General features: G+C 35.3%; 1 protein-coding gene across 3 annotated transcripts; it reads left to right on the plus strand.

The window, feature by feature from the left end:
• The first annotated feature begins 95 nt into the window (after positions 1 to 95).
• On the plus strand, positions 96 to 21,051 carry TRNT1 (tRNA nucleotidyl transferase 1). 3 transcript variants are annotated; one of them, XM_051981105.1, is made up of 9 exons: positions 132 to 397; positions 483 to 569; positions 1,124 to 1,271; positions 2,013 to 2,206; positions 4,792 to 4,930; positions 9,867 to 9,993; positions 17,193 to 17,386; positions 19,408 to 19,661; positions 20,515 to 21,051. In XM_051981105.1, exons 2-9 carry the CDS (start codon positions 558 to 560, stop codon positions 20,761 to 20,763), a joined length of 1,317 nt encoding a protein of 438 aa, XP_051837065.1. In that variant the 5' UTR covers positions 132 to 397; positions 483 to 557; the 3' UTR covers positions 20,764 to 21,051. The 3 variants fall into 3 exon arrangements, with proteins under 3 accessions (XP_051837083.1, XP_051837065.1, XP_051837074.1); XM_051981123.1 differs by lacking the exon at positions 483 to 569 and having other exon boundaries at positions 96 to 180; XM_051981114.1 differs by lacking the exon at positions 483 to 569.
• The last annotated feature ends 4,859 nt before the right edge of the window (positions 21,052 to 25,910 follow it).

Raw genomic sequence — 25,910 nt, forward strand, 5'->3', positions numbered from 1 at the left:
AAAGACCACGTTCCCAGAGATCGGCGCGCGCCAAGTTCTGGGATTGCCTCACCACGTGGGGCCGCCACGCCTGTTGTCAAGGACGACGACGTCGCCGCTATTTCCGCAGGCGTCAGCGTCCGCGCTCCCGGAAGTGAGTGTGTCCGCGAGCCGCGACGGAGCTTGGTTGCTGCTGTCCAGGTAAGCTGCGGCGGCGCACGTGCCGAGGTCGCGTAGTCCCGGGTGGCTCCGGCTCCGGCCCCGGCTTCTGGCGCTTCCTCACGCCGGGCCCCAAGCACCTCGGTGAAAACTGCTCGGGAAAGCTGGCGGCCCAGGAGGAGTGGAGGAAGCCCGATGGTCCTAGGGACCGGCCATTACCGTCGCATCCTCATCGCGAGGGAGAGCAGCAATTGGCCAGGTCGGAGAACGTGGTTCTTGCAGGGTAACAGAGGGTCAGGAGGGGAAAGCAAGGAAGTGATTTCTGAAAAGACTCTAAACCTTAGGGCACGCAAGGACGAGCGGTAGCTGAACTTGACTTGCTGCGCATGCGCACCCGTTCCGGCTCCGGAGTTTGACCCATGCTGGCTACGGTAGGGTGCTGGTCCTGGAGAAGGATGCTTAACCTGGCCAAGTCACCCAATCGCTGCCTACCTCGATTTCCTCTTCCGTAAAGTGGGCACCTCTCTTTCAGGAAGGTTGTGAGGTTATTTGTGAAGCGCTTTGCAAATCTTCCAAAGCTGATGTTCCATTAGATGCATCCGTTCTGGGGGATTTTCCTTAGCCTAGTCGTCCCCTTTATTTTGTCAATGTAGCTTTTAGGGATATTGCGCTCAAAACTTGTGAATTAACTTAGCGAAAAGTGTAGTAAAGTGTAAAAGTGGACATTAGTGAGAATGTGAAGCCTAGGAAAGAAAACGTTTTTGTTTTAAAGTTATTATTGCCCCCAGTCTGTTCACTCATATTTCAGTTGTGTTTAGTTCTTTGTGACTCCATTTGGAATATTCTTGGCAAAGATAATGAAGTTCTTTCCTCCATTTCCCTTCTTAGTTAAAGAATTCAGTAGTTGTGTACATCTATATAAAAACTCTGTGAATCTAACTTGTCATGTATTTGTTATCATGTATTTTGGTATTCTTTGCTCTAGATGCTGAGAAGTCTGTTCTTGGGCCATAGAAACCTACTATCCTGCCATCGGAGTAGAGTCTTCCTTTTGAAGAAGTTTCTATTCACAATGAAAGTGGAATCACCAGATTTTCAGTCCCTTTTTACAGAAGGATTGAAGAACCTGACAGGTAAAGAGATTAGGATTTTCCTTTTTAAGTTTGGTTCCTTTGAATTAAGGAAGGTGGAGTTTCATGCAGATCTCTAGTATCCTAGCCAATTCTTAGTCATTTGCAATGATAAAGGAAAAACTTAACATGGTTCATACTGAACTATAGGTGATTTATTGGCTGTGAAGCCAGCTTTCTTAGGGTTGGAATCCTGCCAGCTGGTGAGATTCAGTCGGACCCATGGCTGCCTCAATATTTATCCTGCAAGAAGCTATGAAAAGTTACAAAAAAAATTTCCCCCTAGACTTAAAAATGTCAGTGAACATTTTTCTGAATGCTTTTCCTTTATTCTTGAATTCTATAAATTATATTTATGGAGGGATAACTCAATAGCCATATATTGATATTTAAAAGAGAAAACTTAGATATAATAATGGCCCTTTACCACCTATTTATGAAAATGTGTCCTTGTCCAAAAAAAAAAAGTTTACATTAGAGTTATTTTTTTTTTTTAGTTAAAAAAAAAAGAATAAAAATTAACCTATTTGATTGAGAATATAATTGGGTTTTATCTCTGCTGTTTCCTGGTACCTTTCTTGCTAATAGAGTGTCATTCTTATCAAGGTGTATTTGAGAATTTAGACTTTATTTTTAAATTATTTTCTTCCATAATTTCATTATAAGGTTTTACCATAATAGAAGGCTGTCACAAAACTCTTATTTATAAGGAAAACAAATAAGTTTCTTATGTTTCCATTCTAGAGTTATTCAGTAAAGAAAAGTATGAATTAAGAATAGCAGGAGGAGCCGTTCGAGATTTATTAAATGGAACAAAACCACAAGATGTGGACTTTGCTACCACTGCTACTCCAGCTCAAATGAAAGAGATGTTCCAGGCTGCTGGAATTCGTCTTATCAATAACAAAGGAGAAAAACATGGAACTATTACCGCCAGAGTAAGTGAAGATTTGGCTAGTTTTTTATGATTGATAAAATGGCTAGTTTGTTTTCAAAACGGGAAAATCTTTGTAACAGAAATACTGCCCTTTCCCATTCCTCTGCTCCCCTACCCTAATTGCTCTGACTGATAGTATTTAACAGTATTATCCACCTTTTGTCTTTAAGTGTTAGAACCGCAGCATGATGCTATCTATTATTTGTTTAGACCAGTGGTTCTCAAACTTTTGTTCCCAGCAGCTTGATATTATTAAAATTATTGATCAACTGTCCAGAGTTTTTAAGTGGGATATATTTATAGATATTGACCCATATTAGAAGTTAAAACAAATATTGAATTTGTAGATCCTTTGAAAGTGTTTCAGAGACCCTCAGAATTCTCCATACCACATTTTGACTATTGCTGGTTTAGACCAACTTAGCCTCAGTTGAGTTGGGCTTTGGTTTCCCCCAGCTTCAGTTCAATTGAACAAGCTTTTTTTTAATTGAGTCTCATGTCTTCAGTCTTTCCTTCCTCAACCTGGGATTATATTGCACATTTGTAATATTACTATGAGAACTAATTTGTACCAATTTTTCATTTATGGTGTTTTCAGGGAACCAGCTTTTGATATTTGGACATATTTGTATGGAAATTAGAGGGGGGAAAAATCCTAACAGACTGTCATCATTGGAAAATTTTTGGCTATATTGAATGTCCATTTAGAGGTAGGATGAGAATTTATTTATTTTTTTTTCATTGCTTAGAACTGGGATTTTGTGTTCAGTTCTGCACAAACTCCCCTACTTAAGTCCCACTCTGGTATCTTATTTTGATGTGAAGAGCTCTTATCAAGGTAGAAAGGCTTTAAGTACAAACCTGGCAATATCTATCATCAGAGAACTAATCAAGGCACTTCACTAGTAAGTTGAATGAGCACCTGGTGATAAATTTTTTCAACTGTAAAGATTTCAGAAAAGATTCTACAAGATTGAAACAGTGCTTCCAGTGCATGAGCATTTAGGAAATGAATGTCCATCTTGAAGTTGGGCTTGATTAGACTTTAAAATACTCTACCAATTTGTAAACACTTGGGTGGAGGAAGATTTATGTGATCCAGATTGTCCCAGGGTCTTTGATACTTAATAAATTTGAATGGAATAAGATAAATGAGAAGATGGCATGGATTGCCTTTGCATTATAGTGACAGGCCTAAGAAGGTGTAAAACCTGCTTGGTGAGTCCCAAGGGGAAGAAGTAGGTAGTAATTAGATGAAAGCCTCATGGGTGAGGAATCGTGTGATTTCCAGTCTTTTATAAACCCACTTTTGTCAGGTTCATTGTTGATATCACAATAGTTAACAAATTATTGAATTGGCAGCATTAATGTTTGTGGCATTAGTTTTGTGTTTTAAAATGTGTAATCTCTACCAGAGAGTTTATGTAGCAAATAGGCCTGTGTCAGATTTTCAGGACTTGTAGACCTCCTAGCCAACAGGTGTTTATTCAGGGAAGCAATTTGGGTTAAGTGACTTCCCCAGAGTCACACTAGTGAATGGTAAGTGTCTGAGATCATATTTGAACTCAGATCCTCCTGATTCCAGGGCTCTATTGACTGGGCTATTTAGCTGCCCCTTCCCCCCCTCAACAAGTATTTTTTGAAAGAGCCTAGTAAGTACCAGGGATACCTAAGCAAAAATGTAAATAGTCCCTGCTCTCCTGCAGTTTGCATCCTATCAGAAGACATGCACATAGTTGAGATACACACATACATATGTGTGTACATACATCATATAAAATAAAAGGCATTTGAGGCAGCTAGGTGACATAGTAGATAGAGCACTGGGCCTAAAATATATTTTTTATTATAGCTTTTTATATACAAAACATATGCAAGGGTAATTTTTCAACATTGACCCTTGCAAAACCTTCTGTTCCAACTTTTCCCCTCCTTCCCCCCATCCCCTAGATGGCAGATAGTCCCATACATGTTAAGTATGTTAAAGTATATGTTAAATACTATATATCTATATATATATATACATACATACATAGTTATACAGTTAGCTTGTTGAACAGGAAAGATCAGATTTAGAAAGAAGGTAAAAATAATCTGAGAAGAAAAAAACAAAAGTGCAAGCAAACATTAACAGAAAGAGTGGATATGTTATGCTGCCGAAAGATCTGAATTTTAATCCAGCTTCAGACATTTATGGCAAACCACTCTTAAATCTTCCAGGAAAATCCCATGGACAGTATTGGCCTGCTATGGGCCACAGGGTTACAAAAAGTCTGATCTGATTGAACAGTTATTTGAAGAGGGAAGAAATAATAGTCAGGGAGATGGGGAGATGAGGAAACCTTTCCAAAGGTGATGGTTGAGTTGAGCTTTGAAGGAGATAAAGAGGAAGGGCCTCCAGCCCTGGGGAGAACTAGTCAGAGGCATGGAGACAGCCAATGGAGGGCTGTGGTGAGGCGTGTGTGCTAAGAAGGTTAGAGAGAAAGTGTAATAAGGCTGTATGAGCAAAGTCATTGCTTCATTTAAAAGCTGTTTTGTTTTATATTTTTACATTTAGCTTCCTATTTGTATTTATATTTGTTGCAGCTTCATGAAGAAAATTTTGAGATCACGACACTAAGGATTGATATCATTACAGATGGAAGGCATGCAGAAGTGGAATTCACAACTGACTGGCAGAAAGATGCCGAGCGCAGAGATCTCACCATCAACTCAATGTTTTTAGGTAATGCAGGAGACTCACAGTTAGGCAGTGACAACAGAATTTCAAATAGGTCTGCTCTCTGGGAGCTTGCAGTCTGCCAGGTGAGGTGGAATGGATATAGATAAGTGGAGACAGAATACCCAAGAATCACTGTAAGAAAACCTGTAGTCTGGACTTCTAGGGTAGCATTAATCAGTAGTTATTAGTCAGTAGCTATTGGTAATGCTGCTAGAGTTTCCTAAATGGAGGTCTCCCCCTTAGATGGTCTAGGAAGCTCTCTTTATTCAAATGTTTCAGCATTGTTTCTATAATTTCCAGATTTACAGAGTTGCCTGGGGGCGATGAGAAGTTAAGTGGATTGCCCAAGGTTATTGTTAATAATGATAACTTTTATTTTTCAAAATACATGCAAAGATAGTTTTCATCATTCATCCTTGCAAAATTTGTGTTGCAGATTTTCTTTCTCCCTCTCCTAGACAGCATTTAATCCCATATAAATTAAACATGTGCAATTCTTCTAAACATTTTCACATTTATCATGTTATGTATGAAAAATCAGATCAAAAGAGAAAAAAAACACGTAAACAATAAGGCGAAAATACTATGCACATTCAGTATACATGATACTCTCTTTGGATAAAGATGGCTCTTCCCATCACAAGTGTTTTGAAATTACCTTGAATCACTACATTGTTGAAAACAGCCAAATTTATCACAATTGATCATCACATAATCTTGTTGCTGTGTATGATGTTTTCTCAGTTGTACTTACTTCACTTAGCATCAGTTTCATTAAGTCTCTCCAGGTCTCTGAAATCATCCTGCTGATCATTTCTTACAGTCACATTCATATACGATAACTTCTCTTCAGCCATTCTCCAGCTGATAGGCATCCATTCAGTTTCCAGTTCTTTGCCACCACAAAAAGGGCTGCTATTTTCCCTTTTTTTATGATCTCTTTGGGATACAGGCCCACTAGAGATACTTCTGGATCAAAGGGTATGCACAGTTTGATAGTCCTTTGGGCATAGTTCCAAATTGCTTTCCAGAATAATTGGAATAGTTCATAACGCCACCAACAATGTATTGATACTCCAGTTTTTCCACATTCCCTCCAACATTTATCATCTTTTCCTGTTATCTTAGCCGGTCTGAGAGGTGTTAAATGGCACTTCAGAGTTATCTTACTTTGCCTTTTTCTATAGTGATTTAGAGTATTTTTTCATATGACTAGAAATGGGTTTAATTTCTTCATCTGAAAATGATGCTTTTATTAGAAACATTGGATGTAAATTCCCCCCCACAAACATATACACAGACACCTACTCCTAGTTTTCTGCTTCCCTTCTAATCGTGACTGCATTGGTTTTGTTTGTACAGAAACTTTTATTATCGTCAAAATTATCCACTTTTCATTTCATGTTGTTCTCTAGTTTTTCTTTGGTCAAAAATTATCTCCTCCACAGATCTGAGAGTCGACCATCCCTTGTTCTCCTAATTTCCTTATAGTATTAATTACCCTTTATGTCTAAGTCATGAATCCATCTCGACTTTATCTTGGAATGGAGTGTGGGTCAATGCCTAGTTTCTGTCATATTATTTTTCAGTTTTCCTAACAATTTTTGTCAAATCACGAGTTCTTATTCCAGAATCTGGAGTCTTTGGGTTTGTCAAACACTAAATTACTACATTTTTGTATTTTTTGTATTTTGTGAACCTGAGCTATTTCACTAATCTACTGTTCGGCTTTTTAGCCTGCATCAAGTGCTTCTGATGTTCTCTGCTTTATAAAACAGTTTTAAGTGTGGTACAGCTAGGCCACCTTCCTTTGCATTTTTTTTCCATTAATACTCTTGAAATTCTTGATCTTTTGTTCTTCCAAATGAATTTTGTTATTATATTTTCTAGCTTTATAAAGAAATTTTTTGAAGTTTGATTGGTATAGCACTGAATAAGTAAATTAATTTAGGTACAGTTATCATATTTATTATATTAGCTTGGCCTACCTGTAAGCATTTGATATTCTGTTCAGTTGTTTAGAGCTAACTTTATTTGTGTGAAAAGTATTTTGTCATTGTGTTCATATAATTCTTGGCTTTGTCTTGGCAGGTAGACTCCAAATATTTTATTTTATCTGCAGTTACTTTATCTTTTATTTTTTTTATCTTTAATTTTAATTTTATTTTATAATAACTTGTTATTGACAGTGTAGTTACTTTAAATGGGATGTCCCTTTCTATCTCTTGCTGCTGGACTTGGTAACATAGAGATGGCAATGATTTATTTAAGTTTATTTTATATCCTACAACTTTGCTAAAGTTGTTAGTTGTTTCTAGTAGTTCTTTGATTAGTTTTCTAGGATTTTGTGAGTATACCATCAAATCATCTGCAGAGAGTGATAATTTTATTTTCTCATTACATTCTTAATTCCTTCAATTTCTTTTTCTTTTTACTACTAAAACTAACATTTCTACTATCACATTGAATAGTAGTGGTGACAGTGGGCAACTCTGATCTTATTGAAAATGCTTATAATTTATCCCCATTATATAAAATGCTTGCTAATGGTTTTATGTAGATACTACTTAATTATTTTAAGGAAAACTCCATTTATTCTAGTGTAGATAGACGTATTTTGTCAAATGCTTTTTCTGCATCTATTGATATAATCATATATCTGTTAGGTTGGTTATTGACATAGTCAATAGTTTTCATGACATTGAACCAAACTTGCATTCCTTGTATAAATCCTCCTTGGTCATAATGTATTATCCTAGTGATAAGATACTTTTGTCTTTTTGCTAATATTTTATTCAAGATATTTGCATCAATATTTATTAGGGAAATTGGTATATAATTTTTTTTTGTTTATTTTGGTCCTTCTTGATTTAGGTATCAGCACCCTATGTGTATCATAAAAGTAATTTGTTAGCACTCCTCCTTCCCCTATGTTTTCAAATACCAAGGTTATTAGGCCAGTATAAATATCAGAAAGTTAGGGCCTGAAGCTAAGTCTTAATCACTCAGAAGGCTCTTTGGTCATTATGCCTCAAGGAAAGAGTCTCTTATTTTGTTGTAACTTTTTCCAAGTAAAGAAATACATATAGAAAAAGTCACTGAGAAGCTTAAGTTTCATCTTAGGTACAAGCGGTAAAGATAGAAACTTAATGTGTAGATGTCTAGCTTAGTGGACACTTTGAATAACATTTTAAAATTTTATTTTAAAGTTTAGGTGTGCCTTTAACTTTGTCTAAAGGTAGATCTAACTCTTTTGTCCTAAGATTTACTTTAGGAAAATGAGCTTTGTGGAGTAAATAAAGTAACACAGTGGCTCGTGGTGCTGCTGTTCTTAAATTGTCCCTCTTTCATTTTGGCTAGTGGTACTGAATTATCCCTTTTTCATTTTAAGGCACACAGGATTGTGGTTCTGACAGTTATTTTATAATAAGATATTTAGAGCAAGAAAGAAACATAGATTTAATTCAGTCCATTTGAAAGACAAAACTGAAGTCCATAAACTCTAGATTACTGATACATAGTTTTGCAAGTAGTAGGAAGGGACAAATGGAACTTTGCCTCATTGTCCTTTTACAGCTCACAGTGTCCTTGTCATTCCTTACCACCTTGAGCACTTTGATCTAAAGCACTTTATTTACAAGAATCTGGCGAGAATCAAAGTATAAATCAGAATTTACAGAAGAGAAATTTGTCTTTTGTTTTTATGTTGTCAGCTAATTTTATAGCATGTTACAAGAGAGAATGCTTCCTAATAAATACAGACATTCTCCCAGAAGACCTCTAAGTCCAAATAAGAATAATAAGAGAGGCGAAATCATCTCAGAGAAGACCAGGGATTCTAAGTCACTAAAGAAAAGAATAAAAGTCAGTATCTCCTAAGAGGCCCCTTTTCTTACTAGCAGTCAGGACATTCTTCAGAAATGAAAAACAAATGATCTCCTTTTTATACATGGAGAAATTAAGGCTCAGTTGAATTTGAGTGACTTGATATCATATGCCTAGGAAGTAACAAAGATTGTATTAAAATAATTTTATTTTTCCCTAGCTACTTTTCTGGATTTTAGTAAACTGCCTTCAGGTGGGCAATGTCTCTTACTAAGACCTCATTACCCAATACTATGGGTACTAGTATTAATAATTACTTCATTTTAAGAAGTAGAAATACGGATTTAAGGAACTACACTTAACCATAATTATGTATATTTCTCATTAATCATTTGTACTTTTTTGACTAGATTTGAGGAAGTCTATTTTGAGTTTCTTGATATTCAAGCTTTTATTAAAAACTAGCTTTTAGTTTGGGCATGTTTGTCTATTTAAGAAAGAGATTCATTTTCCTCATTACTTCCATCTTTGCCCTTTAAAGTTAGACCCTATCATAGTCATTACTTATATTGAATGATTCCTTAATAACCATCATGCATAGGGTTTGGTAGGAATTGGAGCTGTACTCAAACTTAGTAGATTATCTTGGAATACACTGAACACTTACACTAAACAGCTTAAAACATTCATTAAATGTTTTACATAATTGTACATGTATAACCTATATCAGATTGCTTACTGTTTTGGGGGGAAGGGAAAGATAGTATTTGGACCTCAATTTTTTGGGGGGAAGACTGTTAAAAATTGTCTTTGTGCAGTTGAGAAAATAAAATATATTTTAAAAAATACATTAAACAACTTAAACTTGAAATATCTTAAACAATTTAATTAGACTTCATTTAATTAGAGTGATTTACCATAGCATCACATAAGAAGTAATGTTCACCCTATTCTTTCTATGGCATGTGGTGAATGGTGTTATACTAATGGTTTGTTTCTGAATAGAAAGTCTCCAAATCATGACTACTTTGAATTTATATAATTTTATGATGTAAATAATTTAATATTATGATATCATGTTAAGAGTCCTAAGAAAAATCTCTTATCACAATAGGTTTTGATGGTACCCTTTATGACTACTTTAATGGCTATGAAGATTTGAAAAATAAGAAAGTTAGATTTGTTGGAAACCCTAACGAGAGAATTCAAGAGGATTATCTTCGAATTTTGAGATATTTCAGGTAAAATAAATGTATTAACTAGTTGTATATTCAATCAAATTATTATCTCAACAATCTTCTAGAAATGTTTGTTATATCTCTCTACTAAATTGGTTGGTTTTGTTGTCCTTCATTCTTGAAGAGGACCAAAATAACATCCCTGTGTTTGGAGCCAGAGGACTGTGTGTCTCACTGTTGGTGATCAGACCAGAATGAGCTTGGACTGCTCTGCCACAGGTCAGGCACAAGTAGTCCACCCGAACATTTGGAAAGTAGATGCTCTACCTTTGTGCATCTCATGTTTCTTTTGAGCTGCTACAGTTCTGCTTCACTTTAGAGGACAGTGCCTTCTTTGGTGCAGGCACACCTGTACCAGGGTCTCCTATGTCACACAGGTGATTTCAGAGTCCTTCAGAGAGCATATGAGCAGTTGCCTTGTATGAGTTCTCCATAAAATAGTCTCTTTAAGTTACATGTACTTTTGGGATTTGAACAGTGTGGCCAACCCTTTGGAGTTGCACTCTCTAAAGTAGAGGTTGAATGCTTGGAAATTTAGTTCAAGAAGAGACCTTGATGTCCCATACTTTATCTTGCCAGGTGACCTTCAGAATCTTCCTAGGATAATTCAAAGGGAAACAGGTGACTTTTCTGGCATGGCACTGTTATGGTGTCCAAGTTTCACAGGCATACAACAATAAGGGTCAGTAAGGTGGCTCTGTAGACCAGATAGGCAGTCCAATATCTCTTCTCTTCCACACAAATACTGAACTAGCCCTGGCAATATATGTATCAACCTCATCATCCATCTGCCAAGTGTTCTGCAAAGATAAATTAATTTATCCACAGCATTCAGAATTTCATTTGCTCTAACTTCTGGATAATAGGATACTGGCAGGTGGAGAACCTGGGTTTTCTTAGTGTTAATTACAGGTCAAAATTAGCACAAGGATCAGATTGATCCAGACTTTGTTGCACCTTAGTTTCAGAGAATGCATTAACTACAGTCATCTACGAACAAAAAAATTCATGCACCGTTTCTTCCTCCATTTCAGGCTTGGCTTGTAGCCTTTTCAAGTTAAATAATTCCAGCACTGTGGTAGCTGACAGTGGGGGCATGTGGGAAATTGTCAAAACTTGATGGCAGGAAGAAGTTTGTCGTTATCGTGCTTTAATTTCACGATGACTTCTGGGTGCCAAATGATCTTGTTATGTTTCCTGGTCACCACGAAGTGGAACAAGGCTGTGTGATTGCTTCAGGTGGTTTTTAATATGATATTTTCAGCAATAGTTAGATGTCACAAGGAAGACAACTTGAAGACTGTGGCAGTGAAAATTTGCAAATGTGGTTGCTTATCTGCTATCACTGAGTAATCATGGGAAGTAGAAGATAGACAGAAACCATGATTTTCAAAAGTGGGGAAGAAATGTCCTGGAAAATTGTGGCAGTTTTAATCAATAACTGTTGAGGTTTGTTGGTCCTTGGGAAAAATCCAAAGCACATTACTGAATGGATGGTCAGTGAACACTTTGGGAAGTGATCATTAGAATAAAATCAAACTATACTAGATTTAGCTTATTTCTTGTTCGACAGACGTTCAGTTGTTTTCTTCATTTAAGTCTTATGCCATTTTGTCAGCATGACACGGAGAAAACCTGGGATTCTCAAGAAGAGTGTAAGTTTTATTGGATACTATGAAACTGAAAAACTTCAAGCATTAGGGTCCTGGTGATGGGATGTTGCCAAAGGACCTGCTCAGTTAAGTTCAGAGACTCATTAGATTGATTGGCCACAAGCTGGTGAACCTGAAAGGCTCAGATATCTTAATAACCATATATTGTTAGACAGAGCTATGATTTGTGTTGATAGAGAGAAGGCCAATATTGGAAAAATGCCTTGAAAGATTGGTATAATCTAGACTAAGATGATGTGAAAACTAGAATGGCCTTGAGATTGATAGTCTCACACGGTAGCCTTTAGGAAATTGTGGTATAGTGGAAAGAGCCCTGGATTCAGTCAGGATGTAAATTCAAATGCTTACTGACTTACTGTCCTTCATGACTTTGGGCAACCAACTTAAGAATTTCTACTTCATTTTTCATTAAAGTTAGACTAAATGATGTCTTAACTTTCTTTATAACTGTTTTAACTTCTGTGATTAAAGAATGATGCACATACATGAGGCACTAAAGCCAGAGGGTATTGAGATTTTGTTGAAACACGAGTGGCCTCTTGAGTTAAGTGCCACAGCTCAATGCTTTTGTGCTCTATTTTGATTTTTTTTTTTTTTTTTTTTGGGTCAGTGATTTGGATGAAAGAAGGCTTGCTTATCCTATTTGCAAGTGCTAGGAAGGGGGTAATTAATAACCTGAAGAACCCCAAAAATCTGAATACTTAAGAATGATGAGGTGAATATGACAAGATGAAGCTATTCAGATATAATTGTCAATTTCTGCATTGACTTCAAAAGTAAACATTGACCAAGACAAATGTAGAATAGGTGAATTGTAACTAGGTGGAAGTTCATATTGAAAAGACAGAGAAATTTTGGTTGGATGCTGGTTCAGTATAAATCAGCACTGTCGTGTAGTTGCTTTTTAAAAAGGTTGGTGTAATCTTAGGGTTCAATATTATATGTAGAAAAAATGCTGTGGGTGATTGTTCAATTCTAGGTCCCACATTTTGAAAAGACAGTATCAAGTTGGAGTATGGCAAAGAACTTGAAGTAACTGACATAATTTCTTAGAAGGTAGAGATAAAGTGCATAAGGAATTTCTTTGGTATTTTGAAAGAAGGATTTTGATTTTTCTGAAGTTCTGGATAGCAGGACTAGGATAAGTAGTTGGAAAATTAGGGAAATTGGATTTAAATTTTTTTTTAATAGATTGATATTTTCTGCTGTGCAGAATTTTATGTCCTTGGAAATATTCATTCAAAGGCATGATCAGTTGGGGAAATTTTTCTGTGTTAAAAAAAAAAATGAACTAATTAAGTGAACAAGGATGTCTCTTCAAATCTTTGATGATTGATTCAGTTAATTTGAACCCCTTATTTATATTATAAAACTTGTTTTTGTTCGGTTGAGAAATGTTCAATCTCTTGAGTGATGGTATTACCTTTACCAGTAAAAATGGCGAAATGCCCTGAAAATTTCAAGTAAACAGTCTTGTATAACACTGCTGTTTTGAAGGTTCTTGTGCATCATGAGTGCATACCTTCAAATAGAGAGGCAACATTGACATAGGCCATTGGACTTGGAATTGGAGAGTTTGGGTTCAAATGCTAGCAGCTCTGTTTAACTTATTGTTGGAACCTCAGTCTACTCGTTCATCTCAAAGATGATTTGATTTGGAATCAAATGGAGAACAGCATTGCAGAACAAAATGTGCTAAATTTGCTATGGAATTCCTGAATGGAACTGCACCAGAACTGCCTGTGGAAGGGCTGCTGTGGAAATTGAATATTGAAATTAATTATGCCCTCAAAAAAGATGGAAGTTTTATTCCAAAAGGGTTACACAGCCTTTAGAAAGGAGAAAACCTTTCACTAATGGGTACACAGTGTAAAGAATCAGCCATGGATTGCTGTGAAGTTCATCAGTGTCAAATTCTTACAGAAAATTTAGGTCACACCACAAAAAATAAGTTGAAACTAAAACTTCAGTCATAACAATTGTGAACCTGACCCATAAGGAGTAAATAAAAAATTTGAGTTGAGCAAATTTTTGTTTATTTTAGCCCATACTTTGATATCTCAGCAGTCATTTGTTTTGGCATAATATGTTTCGGGAAGTATTGTGCACAGATAAAGTATTTAAATTTCCTTAGGGATATACACATCTGGTAAAACTAATTAAAAATAAAAAGCTGAGTAAGAAATGTTTAGTGAATCTCTTGTGGTTTACAAGAGTGTGGAACTGTTAATATCAAATGCTGCATACTACATCAGATAGGTTTGACCAATGTTTGGTTAGTTTTGCTGAACTTTATTTTTTGTTGAAGATGAACATAATATAAGAGCAAAAGACATCTCTAAAAATAATAGTTCTTAAAACTGCTTTAGATTTCTTAGTGAAGTGGGTAAAGGGAACATGACAGACCAATTCGAGAGATCGTTTTTTTTTACTTTTCTAACAATTACAACTGCCATTCTTTGGACTTTTAATTGTTCTTTTGGAGGTACTTGTGAGCATTCTTGGAACCAATTCAAAGATAATGGATCTAGTTGCTCAAATTGTCAATTAATTCTTGTCTTTTGTTACAGTCATATCCTACTGCACATTAATGTTTGCTGTTTATCAAATGCTAACATCTTTCTTTTGTGTCTGCACTAATTGGATCCAGTATTGACAACTGGCAACCTTTAAAATGTTAAATGCAAATGCCTTGAGCTTTTTAGACCATATCTATTCAAATATCCCTTTTATTATGGATCATTTAAGTGAGATAATAATATATCCTTTGTCATTTAAAGTAGTCAAATCTCAAGTTTTAAGAGAAAGCAAATATATGACAACCTGTGGCAGACTGTGCTTGGATTTTTAGTTAGAATTGCCTATCTTCATCACAAACGTTAAAATGGATGGAACATGAGACTTAAAAGATTTTGAATATTCTAAACTATAATCATGAAAAAATCCAAATAGCTCTTTGATTTGTTAAGCACATACTGAATTTTTGTCTTAGCTGCCAATAGCATCCGAATCTCTCTTTGTGGACTTTAACAAACAGTGTTCTTTTCAAATTTTGGATCATCCACATGAAGTATTATTGAAGAACTGGATTTGATATGGATGCTTGACATCTCAGTCAGCTGCTTGGAATTAGAAATAACGTGTTCTTAGGAATCATCTATCTGGGGGCAAAGACATCAAGCTGCAGGGATTCAGATTTAATATCCCTCATTCAAACACTGTGCAGAACTGCAAAACTTGAAATAATCTCAAATCCAGTGCAAAGAATTTTACAAACTTGGAAATAACTTCCTGTCATTTACAGTATTATTCAGAATCTAGGCTTGGTCTTTCAGTATTTGATCCCATTTACATGTGTGAGCAGGGTGTCATTTATTTGAATCACTTCAGAAGGCAGTTTGCATCTGAAAATTGTAGAAAGCATCTTGAATTTATTTATTTGGCTAAATTTTAACTAGTTACAAAATCAGATTTCAAAGAAATATGCAAAAAAAATCAATAAAAATCTCATCAAAGGTTTATTTATTGAATAAAGTGTTAACACAAGCTTTCCTTTTTAATATGTCAGCTAGCTATAATACTAAATTGTATCTTTTTTTTTTTTTTTTAATTTAACAGTTGAGTTTTATTTGTTTTGAATTTAGATTTAGTTTGGTCCTGGTTTGAAAAGGTTGCTTAACAGTGATCAGTATCAGAAGTAGCAAACATGTGGCCCACCCCACTCTGAGTATCTCCTGAACCAAATTAAAATTTAGTTAAGAAATATTTAACGTAATAAAAGTACTGATAAGCTCCCACTGTTACATAGATAATGCTGGTATACAATTTTCTTAGTATTTGGCTTGTACATATGGTGGTTTGCTAGCTATCATATTTATTCAAATTTTGTCATTGGTATAGATAATCTTTTGGCCAAAAATATTCTCATATCTTATTTTCCTAACAAATTGTGTTTTTTGTATTGTCATTAGTATTTGTAACCCTTTAAGTCCTCTTTCTCCTGCTTTTACTTCTCATTCATCCCTTCCCAGCTTTAAACATTTAAGCAGTTCAATTCCTTAAATATTTTTATTTGATTTTTTTTTTAAAGATTGAACAAACACCTAAGAAGACAAGTATTTCCCTATGTGTTGTAAAACAGGAGAAGCATATACATGAAACTGCAAGCCTCTTTTACTAGTGATTGTTTTTCTTAAGTATATAATAAGCTCATCATGTCACTTTCAAACCTGATTCCTTCTGAAGTCTCTTGTTTTTCCATCTTAGATCTTTTAGGCTAAAAATGTTAGATTTAGGAGAAAATATTTCTAAATATATTTTATAATGAGTTTTTTTACAATTTAATATTGAGTCCTAATTTTCTATCCATTTGGATCTATTCTTAAGAAATAAGGTTGTACATAAAATGTGACTAATAACTTGATTATTCATTCTGATGGAAGAAATCAATGATGTATTTGAATATATGAAATCAGTTATTTAAAAAAAATCATATATATATATATAAATAAAATATATAAAATATATTTGAGGTACTTAATGTATGCCCAGAAAGCTACACTTTGATCCAGTGATATTAATACAAATCTATATCCCAAAGAGAGAAGCAAGATCCATAGATATAAAACTGTTTACAGTAACTTTTTTTTGTGTATGTGTGTGTGGTAGCAAAAACATTGGGAAATGAGATGATACTCATCAATTGGGGAAAGCTGAACAAAATTTGATATGAACTTGATATCATAAGAAAAGTGTTGTAAGAAAAATAGAGAGGGAATTGTTTAAGAGAAGCCTGGAAAGATTTAGATGAACTGATACAAAATGAACAGAACCTTAGAACAATTTAATTTATACACTAATAACATTATAAAATCAAATAACTTAAAAGATTTTGGAACTCTGATCTGCACAATGAACAGTCGCTATTTTAGAGGACCCAGGAAGCATGCTTCCAACCCCAAAATGTGAGAGATCATGGTAAAGAGTTCAATTGAGGAGTGTTTTTATACTTTATACTAATATGGCAATTAGTTTTGCTTGAATCTACATGTTTTAAATGGATTTTGTATTTTTTGCTTTCTCATAGGAAGGAAGTTTGGGAGGAAGAGAATTCAGAGTTAAAAATAAAATTGAATTAAAAGTAAATCATTTTATGTTGGGTATTGTATTTAAAAACAATCATATCTGATCTTAAGCACATCAAACAAAGTTACAAAGCTATGCTGGTTATTTAATTCTCCCATCCAAGTCCTCATTTCAAATTTTTACCCGATCCTCCTTTTTTTTTTTTCTGAGAATAGGCCGCACAAAATCAGTTTTGCAAAAGTCAAGTTTAAACACGATATATATTTCAGAAGGAGGTAACTCTAGTGTATGCATTAGAATAGAAACGTTTTATTCCTATGGAGACTTGATTTTGTTTGCCACTTAAACATAAATGTCATAGTGTCAGTACATTATTAAAATAAAATTTGTTATGAATGTGATTTGTGGTTAATCTTTACTACATGTGAGAACTTTTTTTTGAAGGTTTTATGGAAGAATAGCAGATAGACCTGGTACCCATGACTCGAAGACTTTGGAAGCAATTAAAAAAAATGCAAAAGGCTTGGCTGGAATTTCGGGAGAACGAATTTGGGTAGAACTGAAAAAAATTCTTGTGGGTAACCATGCAAATCATTTGGTTCATCTTATGTATGATCTTGATGTGGCTCATTATATTGGTGAGTACTGTATGGATTACTGCTTTTATGTTTTGTAATGTAACTTAAAAATCGTAAGTAAAAGTCATGTCTGATTAATCTCTTGAGGCAGTGAGCTATAATATAAAGTATTGAATTTGAAGTTAGAAGAGACCCAGATTTAATAAATAACCTAGCTCTGCCACTTGCTCTACCTATGTGTATAAATAATTCATAATCCTTTGAATCTGTTTCTTCATCTGTAAAGTGGGAATAATGTCTGCAATATCCCATATATTGTGAAATAATTTAGTTTGTCAGGTACTTTTGCAAATCTTAAAGTTGTATAAATGTCTGTTTTAATAATTATTAGAACTTTTAAGGCCTTGTGAAACCTAAATCCTATGATTCTGAAGATTCATTATTCCAGAAAAAAGAGAAAACTCCAGAAATTCCAGAAAGAACACTTGAATAAAAGGAAATAATTGAAAATAGATTTTCAGATAGGCCTGCGAGAATATTCTACACCAAAAATATTTATTGAAAAAATCATGAAAACATTTGGGGGAGGGGAAAAGTTTGTCAAAATAGGGAAATAAACAGGAAATGGTGGATTAGAAATCTATTGGGTACTTAATAGATGTGAATTGTCTCCAACATTTCTATAATGTAAGGCAGGAAGAGAGCCCAATGCTTTCCCTAGATCTAGGCTAGAAGACGCTAAGTTCTTGAGAGGGAAATTAAACTTCCATAGGAAGCTCTGTTGGAGCTACATAAATAAGAATAAGGGTACCAGGTGAATATTTATGTGATCATATGGTAATTCAAGTAAGGAAAGATAATAAACATGATTATATAATGGATTTTGAGCCAACTAAGAAATAAAAGTCATGATAAGTTGTTTCTAGAAAGTGTCTGAAAATCCTTCTGGAGTAAGAAAGTCAGTATGTTCAGTGTCATCAGTGAGGTTATTGTAAATAAAACACTTTGTGGTACCCTGGCATAAAACTAGCATTGTTTTCTTTCTGCATTACTCTGTTTGTTTAAAGATATACCTCAAGAAAGTGATGGGCAACTTCTAGATGAGAGCATCTCGGACTTAAAAATTAGAATTTTTGATTTGGAAAGATACAGGCTTGAAGTGACATATTAGGATATGGATAGAATGAAGTTTTTTTTTTTTTTTAAAGCACATCTTAGTAGACTTAGTTTTAGTAATATTCATAGGAATTTTAAAAATATGCATTTCTGAAAAATAAGAACAAATAATGCTGTTATACATAACCCTGTCATATAATTTCTATGCAATAGATAGTGAATTTGGGGAATAGACAAAAAGGTATGCTTCAAAAAGCAATTTAGATAATTAACTGGTAACCAACCTAGTGGGTTGTCACTAGGCTCTGTGGTCTTGTCAGTTGGAGGTTTCCACTAGCAGTAAAGATCATGCCATCCGTGCTTTCCCATCCTCTGCAAATCTTGTCCACGTTCTCTCATAAAATCAAGAGCAGAGTCCATGGAGTATTCCTCATTTTCTCCTCATTTTTTTGAGGATATAAGTGCGCAATCAGGCTGTGGGTATCCATAATTTCTTGACCTCACCATGTAAGTATCCTGTTAATCTGGTAACAACCTCATCTGGCCCACATTGCAGCCTGTTCACAGCCTAATGGGCTTCTTCATTGCCCATTGGAAACTCAAATCTTCAGTGGTTATAGTTTCTGATCTCAAAATAACATTGACAGGAATGGGCTTTTGTTTTTGGGAGTACTTTGGTGTAATTAAAAAAGCTTTGCAATTTCTTGAATTTTTCTGTAATTCTGTCTCCAAGGCATTGTGAATTTTTACGTAAAATTGGAATATTTGGGCTGTATCCCCTAACTTTTTTTTTCCCCCCTTGGTGCTATTGTCAGAAACCCATACCAGCATTTCTATAAAGTAAATTATTTTATCTTTTGCATCTTTTTTTTTTTTTTAGTTTATTACTTTGACAAGAAAGTAAGTGTTTTTGTTCATTTAATCAATGCATTTTAAAATACAGAAATAACTTTTCTCTCCTACAGGTTTACCTGCTGTTGCGAGTTTAGAGGAATTTAACAAAATCAGCAAAAATGTTGAAACTCTTTCTCCAAAGCCAATGACTCTTTTGGCCTCATTATTTAAAGTACAAGATGATGTTAAAAACCTTGATTTGAGGTTGAAGATTGCAAAAGAAGAAAAAAATCTTGGCTTGTTTATAGTGAAATATAGGAAAGATTTAATTAAAGCTGCTGATAGTTCAGAACCATTGAAACCATATCAAGATTTTGTTTTAGATGTAAGTACCTGAATGTGGTGTGGTCAGTTGCCTTGTGAGAGTGATAACTCTTCTTGAAATCCAAGTGTTCTTGCCTTTTAGTGTTTTCTAAAAAGCAACTCAGATTAAAGTTGGGGGTTTTCTTTACACTATTAGCTATATTTACTTTAGAATCAATTTATCAATGTAGTGATAAAACAGCTCATAGTAAAACCCTAGAAATGGAGTTTGTGAAGAGAGCATTGAACTAAAGGTTAAATTCTGCCTCCACCATTCAACTGTGAGACCCATCGCAAATGATTGGAGTTCATGGAGCTGGAGAGAGTGAATTAGATAGCTCTGCTCTGATCCATCTTCCACAATCTGTGACTGCAGAAAGACCCATTCAAAAATGGGACAGTGAGTCCAGCAGTCTTAACATCACAGATTTAGAGCTGAAAGGTGCCTTGACAAGTATCTAATATGGTCTCTTCCTTTCATCAATAAGGAAATCAAGGTCTCAGAAAGGGGAAGGCTCCTGGTGGTGTCAGTGACAGAGGCAGGAATCAAGCCCGGGTTCTGAGACCAAATCCAGTATTTTTGCCCATACTCCCGTTTCCCTCTTAAGTGTCATATTAGAAGGTTCTCACATCAAGCACACATTTGTGGTGTGATAGGAAAAAAATGCTTGGCTGACAAATGATTCTAATTTCAGCCTTCCCTCTACAGCCATTATCAAAATTATGACCTTAAGAATTATCATCTAACCTGTTCCTGGATTTTTTCATCTGTAAATAGGATGGGGAAGTTGGATTATTCCAATGCTGAAATTATTTGATTCTTAGTAAACTGTCCTCATTTTACTCCATCTAAACTTTCTTTGTTTTGGATTTAGTCTAGGGAATCTGATATACTTTCTCGAATTTGTGAACTACTCAAATACCAAGGAGAGGTGGACCTTCTTAAGGAAATGCAACAGTGGTCTATCCCTCCGTTTCCTGTCAGCGGCCATGATGTGAGAAAAGTAGGTGTTTCTTCAGGAAAAGAAATTGGTTTGATATTACAACAATTACGGGAACAGTGGAAGAAGAGTGGCTACCAGATGGACAAGGAAGAACTTCTAAGTTACATAAAGAAGACCTGAAAATGATTGGAGAATTCCACCTAGATAATCTCTAATGGTCCTTTCTGACTTGGCATCTCAAAAAGCTGACATGAAATGAAAGCTTTGGGACTAAGAAACAGCAACCTTGATAAAAAAGCTGTTAGAAGAAAGGCCCATTTTTAGAACTTAAGAAATGATGGAAACTTTTTATGTATTAAGTTTTATGTACAAATCTCAAACCTGCTTAATGGGACTGTTCCAATCATTGAACAGAAGTGCCTACCTTTTATTTCATTTTCATGGTAAATACAATCTTCTTAACTTAAACTTACTTGTGGCTTGATTTATTCCTATAGAATTCCTGCTGTGATGTATAGTCCAACCCAAACTACTTGGCTTCTCTAACTCCATGTTTTTAGGATTTTGTTTATAAATTTATTTCCTCACACATCCCTGTGCTTACAAAATAGAAGACCAACAGGTCGAAATAAAGATTGCAGTGTTTCCATTTGAGATAATTGGCCCATGTAATTTCAAAATTAAACTTGAAACAGAGTGATTGAAAGTATTACATCTCAATTCAATGGACAGTCTCTCTGTAGTAACTTTTTTTCATACCTTTTTACTGGCATTAAGTATTCTAGTGAGTGCTTATTCTGCATGCTCATGCACTTTATCAGTCACATCTGATTCTCTGGGACCACACTTGTCCATAGAGTTTTCTTGAAAGGTTCTGCAGTGGTTTGCCATTTCCTTCTCAGTGCCCAGGATCGCATGGCTAGGATGTATCTGATGCTGGATTTGAATTTAGGTCTTCCCGACTCCAGACACAACACTATCCTTTAAGCTACCAGCATTGCCCGTGCAAAGGCAGTTAACCTCAAACATAATTGTTGCACATGCAGACAAAGCAGGTTTCTGTTAGATTGGGGGATGGAATGAGTGTGTGCTTCTGTGATAGAAAGCATGATGCTCTCTGATGGTGAGAAAATGTCTGGTTGAAAGGGAACTGAGGCTCACAACCGCCGTTAGGGAGCCAGTGATGCTCTGGAATTGTGACCTTTGATCTTTCCCTGGGCCTCAGTTCCCTCATTTGTCAAACGAGAGGATTTGGACATCAGTGATGTCCTCACTTTTCTCTTCAGTAACTGGGATGGTGTTAGATTTGATGGCCTCTAGTTAATCTATGGTTTTCTGATGGTAAGGAAATGTCTCAGAGGCCATGTTTATAGACCTAGGAAATTCTTTTGTCTAGAACCAATAAGATTTTGCTAGTTCTTGTGGAGAAAACAAGATGCATCTTTTTATAAGAGTATAAATAAAAAAAAAAAGAATGATTTGCTGATGACTTTGATAGCTTTAGAAAGATGAGTAGGTAAATGTCCACTGTACACAGTTGTTATTTATCTCAGCTACTTTTCTGATTTTCACCTTTTCTTTTTTTTTGCTATTTGGAAAAAAAAAAAACATTCTTTTAGTCCAGTTAATTTTTTAAAAACCCATTTTACATTTGATTCTTTCAGTCATTTCTACTTGTTACTCTCTCTCAAGACTCTTCTGACAGTAATGATAAGTTTATATACTGCAACGGTGATTGATTTTGAATGTGTCTGTTTTGTGAGCTCTTTTTATTTCATGGATCCCCAAATAAGGAGCACTAACAGACATTTTGGGTTTATAACTCCTTTGTGTGGCTGTGAGCTAAAGGTCGACCTGAACAAGGACACATCTCACAGTTGACACTTTCAGAGGGTAGTTGTCCTTTCAACTTGAGAATCTAAAAGTTTATGGAAGGCATTTTCATTTAGAAATGATTCATAAAAGCTTTTTTATATTGATAGCTTAAAAAAAAAAAGCATTCAGCTAGTGTTCCAAATAATAGTAATTTGTGAGCACTAGATGGCAGCATAGCCAGTGTAGTAATGCATAAGGCAGTGTTAGAACTATCAGAATGAGTTGATTATTGAGCCTTTTAATTGGCATATTAATTTAAATATCAATACATACTCTGAGAAGGAAAAATAAGGTGTTTGTTAGTACCAAGAACATTTTTTTTCTCCATCTCTATTTGTCAGCAGTGGTGGGTGGCTTTTTTCCCCTCAAGGCTTCAAGGAGTACTGTGACTGCTTTACTTGGCTTTAGATTTGGAGGAATCCAAAATACCAAGTGGTATGCATCTCCATTAAACTAGTTTTTTTTTTTTTTTTAATAATTCAAAACTAGGAAATAAGATGGTTTTTGCATTTGTTTGATGACTATCTCTTATATCTCATGAATATATCTTGGATAATAAGGGGACCCTTCATGATTTGAAAATTGTTGAGATTTATCTTAGACTAGTTCCTCCTCAAAAACAGATGGATTCTGGGAACCGTTTTGGCCATAAATTTTAGGTAAAATGTCAGGGATCATTTTTGGGTAGTCCACTGAGTTCTTTGTTTTCCAACTCTCAGAATTTTGTTTTCTTTTTGGAGGAGACTAGGGGTGGAGGGCAGGGGGGCGGGATGTCAGCTAAAATATGAAGTAGTAAGGAGAATGAACAATTACAATTCTCCACAATTATTATATGATGACAGAACAAGATCATAACTTACTCATAATGGTGATGCTGTCACCAAGAAAAAGTCAGATGTTTCACATAATAAATAGCTTCTTTACATAGCACTCTTAAGCTTTGCAAATTATTTTGTGGATATCTCATTCATGTCTTACAATCATAAAAATGTGAGTGCTTTTTATTCTCATTTCAGAGATATATAAACATATGCTCAGAGAAATGACTTGCCAAAAGTCTCCTAGCTATTATGTTGAGGAAGGATTGGAACTTGTGTTCAGCCTTCAATTGAATTTTCATTTCCCTATGCATTATTGCAGCAGGAATAATAATAATCTTAGGGAGTAGCTTTGACCTTAAGCAATGGGAATAACCATTGGGGAACCAGGGGGTAGTTTGCTTGTACCTATTTGTAGCCCTAAACCTCCCAATAACTAATAGTTGATTGATCTAGTGGGATGCAGATCCCCCAAAGTGTTAAGTATATAGTCTAACATGACATTGTATAAGTCTAGTTTGCAAGGTTTTAAACCCTTTTTTCTTGATTCTTCATACCCTGCTCCCCATTACTAGGGAATATTTTGAGATACTCTGCATACTTTGACAATGTAGAAATTCCCTACTCCTTGCTCCTACATTATCTAGGCGGAATGAGTACAACAGGATGACCAGGCATTGATAGGTTGCAATTACATTATCTTTCCCCAAACAATTTGCTTCTCTTCAGGACCTCTTGTTTCTGGAGAAGGCCTAACAGCCTTCCAATCTCCCAGGTTCTTAATCTCATTAGCCTTGACACCAGGCTAACAACTGAAACTCCTTTCTTCAGTTCTTCTGATGAGCTTTACTGAGTTTTCATTCTTCATCACTAGCATTTGACGCTGTTTACTTTGGGATACTTTTACTCCTTTTACCTTTCACTTTTTCTTTTACTCTTGGATACTCTCTGGTTTCTCATGGCATAGACCACTCATTCCTTTATTGATTCCTCATTCATAATAACTCAAGGTTCTGTGCTGGGACCTCTTTTTGTTATCTCTATAAGGGGACTTCATTTCCTAATTTTTGTCCCTTTGCAAATGACTCAGATTTTTTTTGCTCTCTCACACACACAATCTAAACTCCAGAGCATTTTAAATTTGATGCCTCTAGGAATTTAAAACTCAATGTATTCAAAAGAAAACATTACTTTTCCTTCAAAACTTGCCCTTTTTTGGCTTTCCCCATTTTTCTAGCATACCAACATCTGTCACCCAGCTTCCCAGAGTAACCTCAGCCTTGATTCTCACCTCAAATCACCAGTTAACAAATCTTATTAATTTACCTCAGTATTTTCCACATCCATCTTCTCCCTACTTCTACTACTACTCTTAATTCCAGCTATTTTGGCTGGAACACTGCAATAGCCTCTTTTCTTTGGTGTTTCCACCTGTGGTCTCAACACTCAAAAAACTTGTCCACTCAGCTGTCCCAGTGGTTTTTCCCCCTAAATTTTGTCTGTGTCATTCCCTTATTCAAACTTCATGGTTGCCTATTGGCTCTAATTACCAGAGATTTCATCTCAACCTTATTCTTTTCTGTGTAAATTTTATAATATAATTTAATAGAATACAAGTTTGTAATTTATAAATAAACATTTCAGGCATGCATTTTCTTTTTTTACCATAGTGCAGTGTGATATCAAAAACTTGGGAGACGACTGAACTTATGGCATTCTGATTTCCTTTGTAAGAAAATGGGATGTCTGAAATATTTTAGATCTGTTCCAAGTATCACATATGAAACATGTATGTGGGGAAAAAAATGACATTCTTATAAAATGTTTCAATAGGATTTGTGTAGGAAGGGAAAGCAAACAGAGGTAGATGAATTGAAAATGGCCCTTTTAAATGTTTTCCAGGAACATGCATTTTAAGTGAAAATTTTTTTTTTGGAACTACGCTCAAAAAGTTATCAAACTGTGCATACCCTTTGATCCAGCAGTGTTTCTACAGGGCTTATACCCCAAAGAGATACTAAAGAAAGGAAAGGGACCTGTATGTGCCAAAATGTTTGTGGCAGCCCTGTTTGTAGTGGCTAGAAGCTGGAAAATGAATGGATGCCCATCAATTGGAGAATGGCTGGGTAAATTGTGGTATATGAATGTTATGGAATATTATTGTTCTGTAAGGAATGACTAGCAGGATGAATACAGAGAGGACTGGCGAGACTTATATGAACTGATGCTAAGTGAAATGAGCAGAACCAGGAGATCATTATATACTTCAACAATGATACTGTTTGAGGATGTATTCTGATGGAAGAGGATCTCTTTGATAAAGAGAGCTTTAATTGATCAAAGATGTACAGAAGTAGTTACACCCAAAGAAAGAACACTGGGAAATGAATATAAACTGCTTGCATTTATGTTTTTCCTCCCGGGTTATTTATACCTTCTGAATCCAATTCTCCCTGTGCAACAGGAAAACTGTTCGGTTCTGCACACGTATATTGTATCTAGGATATACTGTAACCTATTCAACATGTAAAGGACTCTTGCCATCTGGGAGAAGGGGTGGAGGGAGGGAGGGAGGGGAAAAATCAGAACAGAAGTGAGTACAAGGGATAATGCTGTAAAAAATTACCTTGGCAT

Source organism: Antechinus flavipes, chromosome 1 (assembly GCF_016432865.1).
Source record: "Antechinus flavipes isolate AdamAnt ecotype Samford, QLD, Australia chromosome 1, AdamAnt_v2, whole genome shotgun sequence".
NCBI classification, from domain to species: domain Eukaryota; kingdom Metazoa; phylum Chordata; class Mammalia; order Dasyuromorphia; family Dasyuridae; genus Antechinus; species Antechinus flavipes.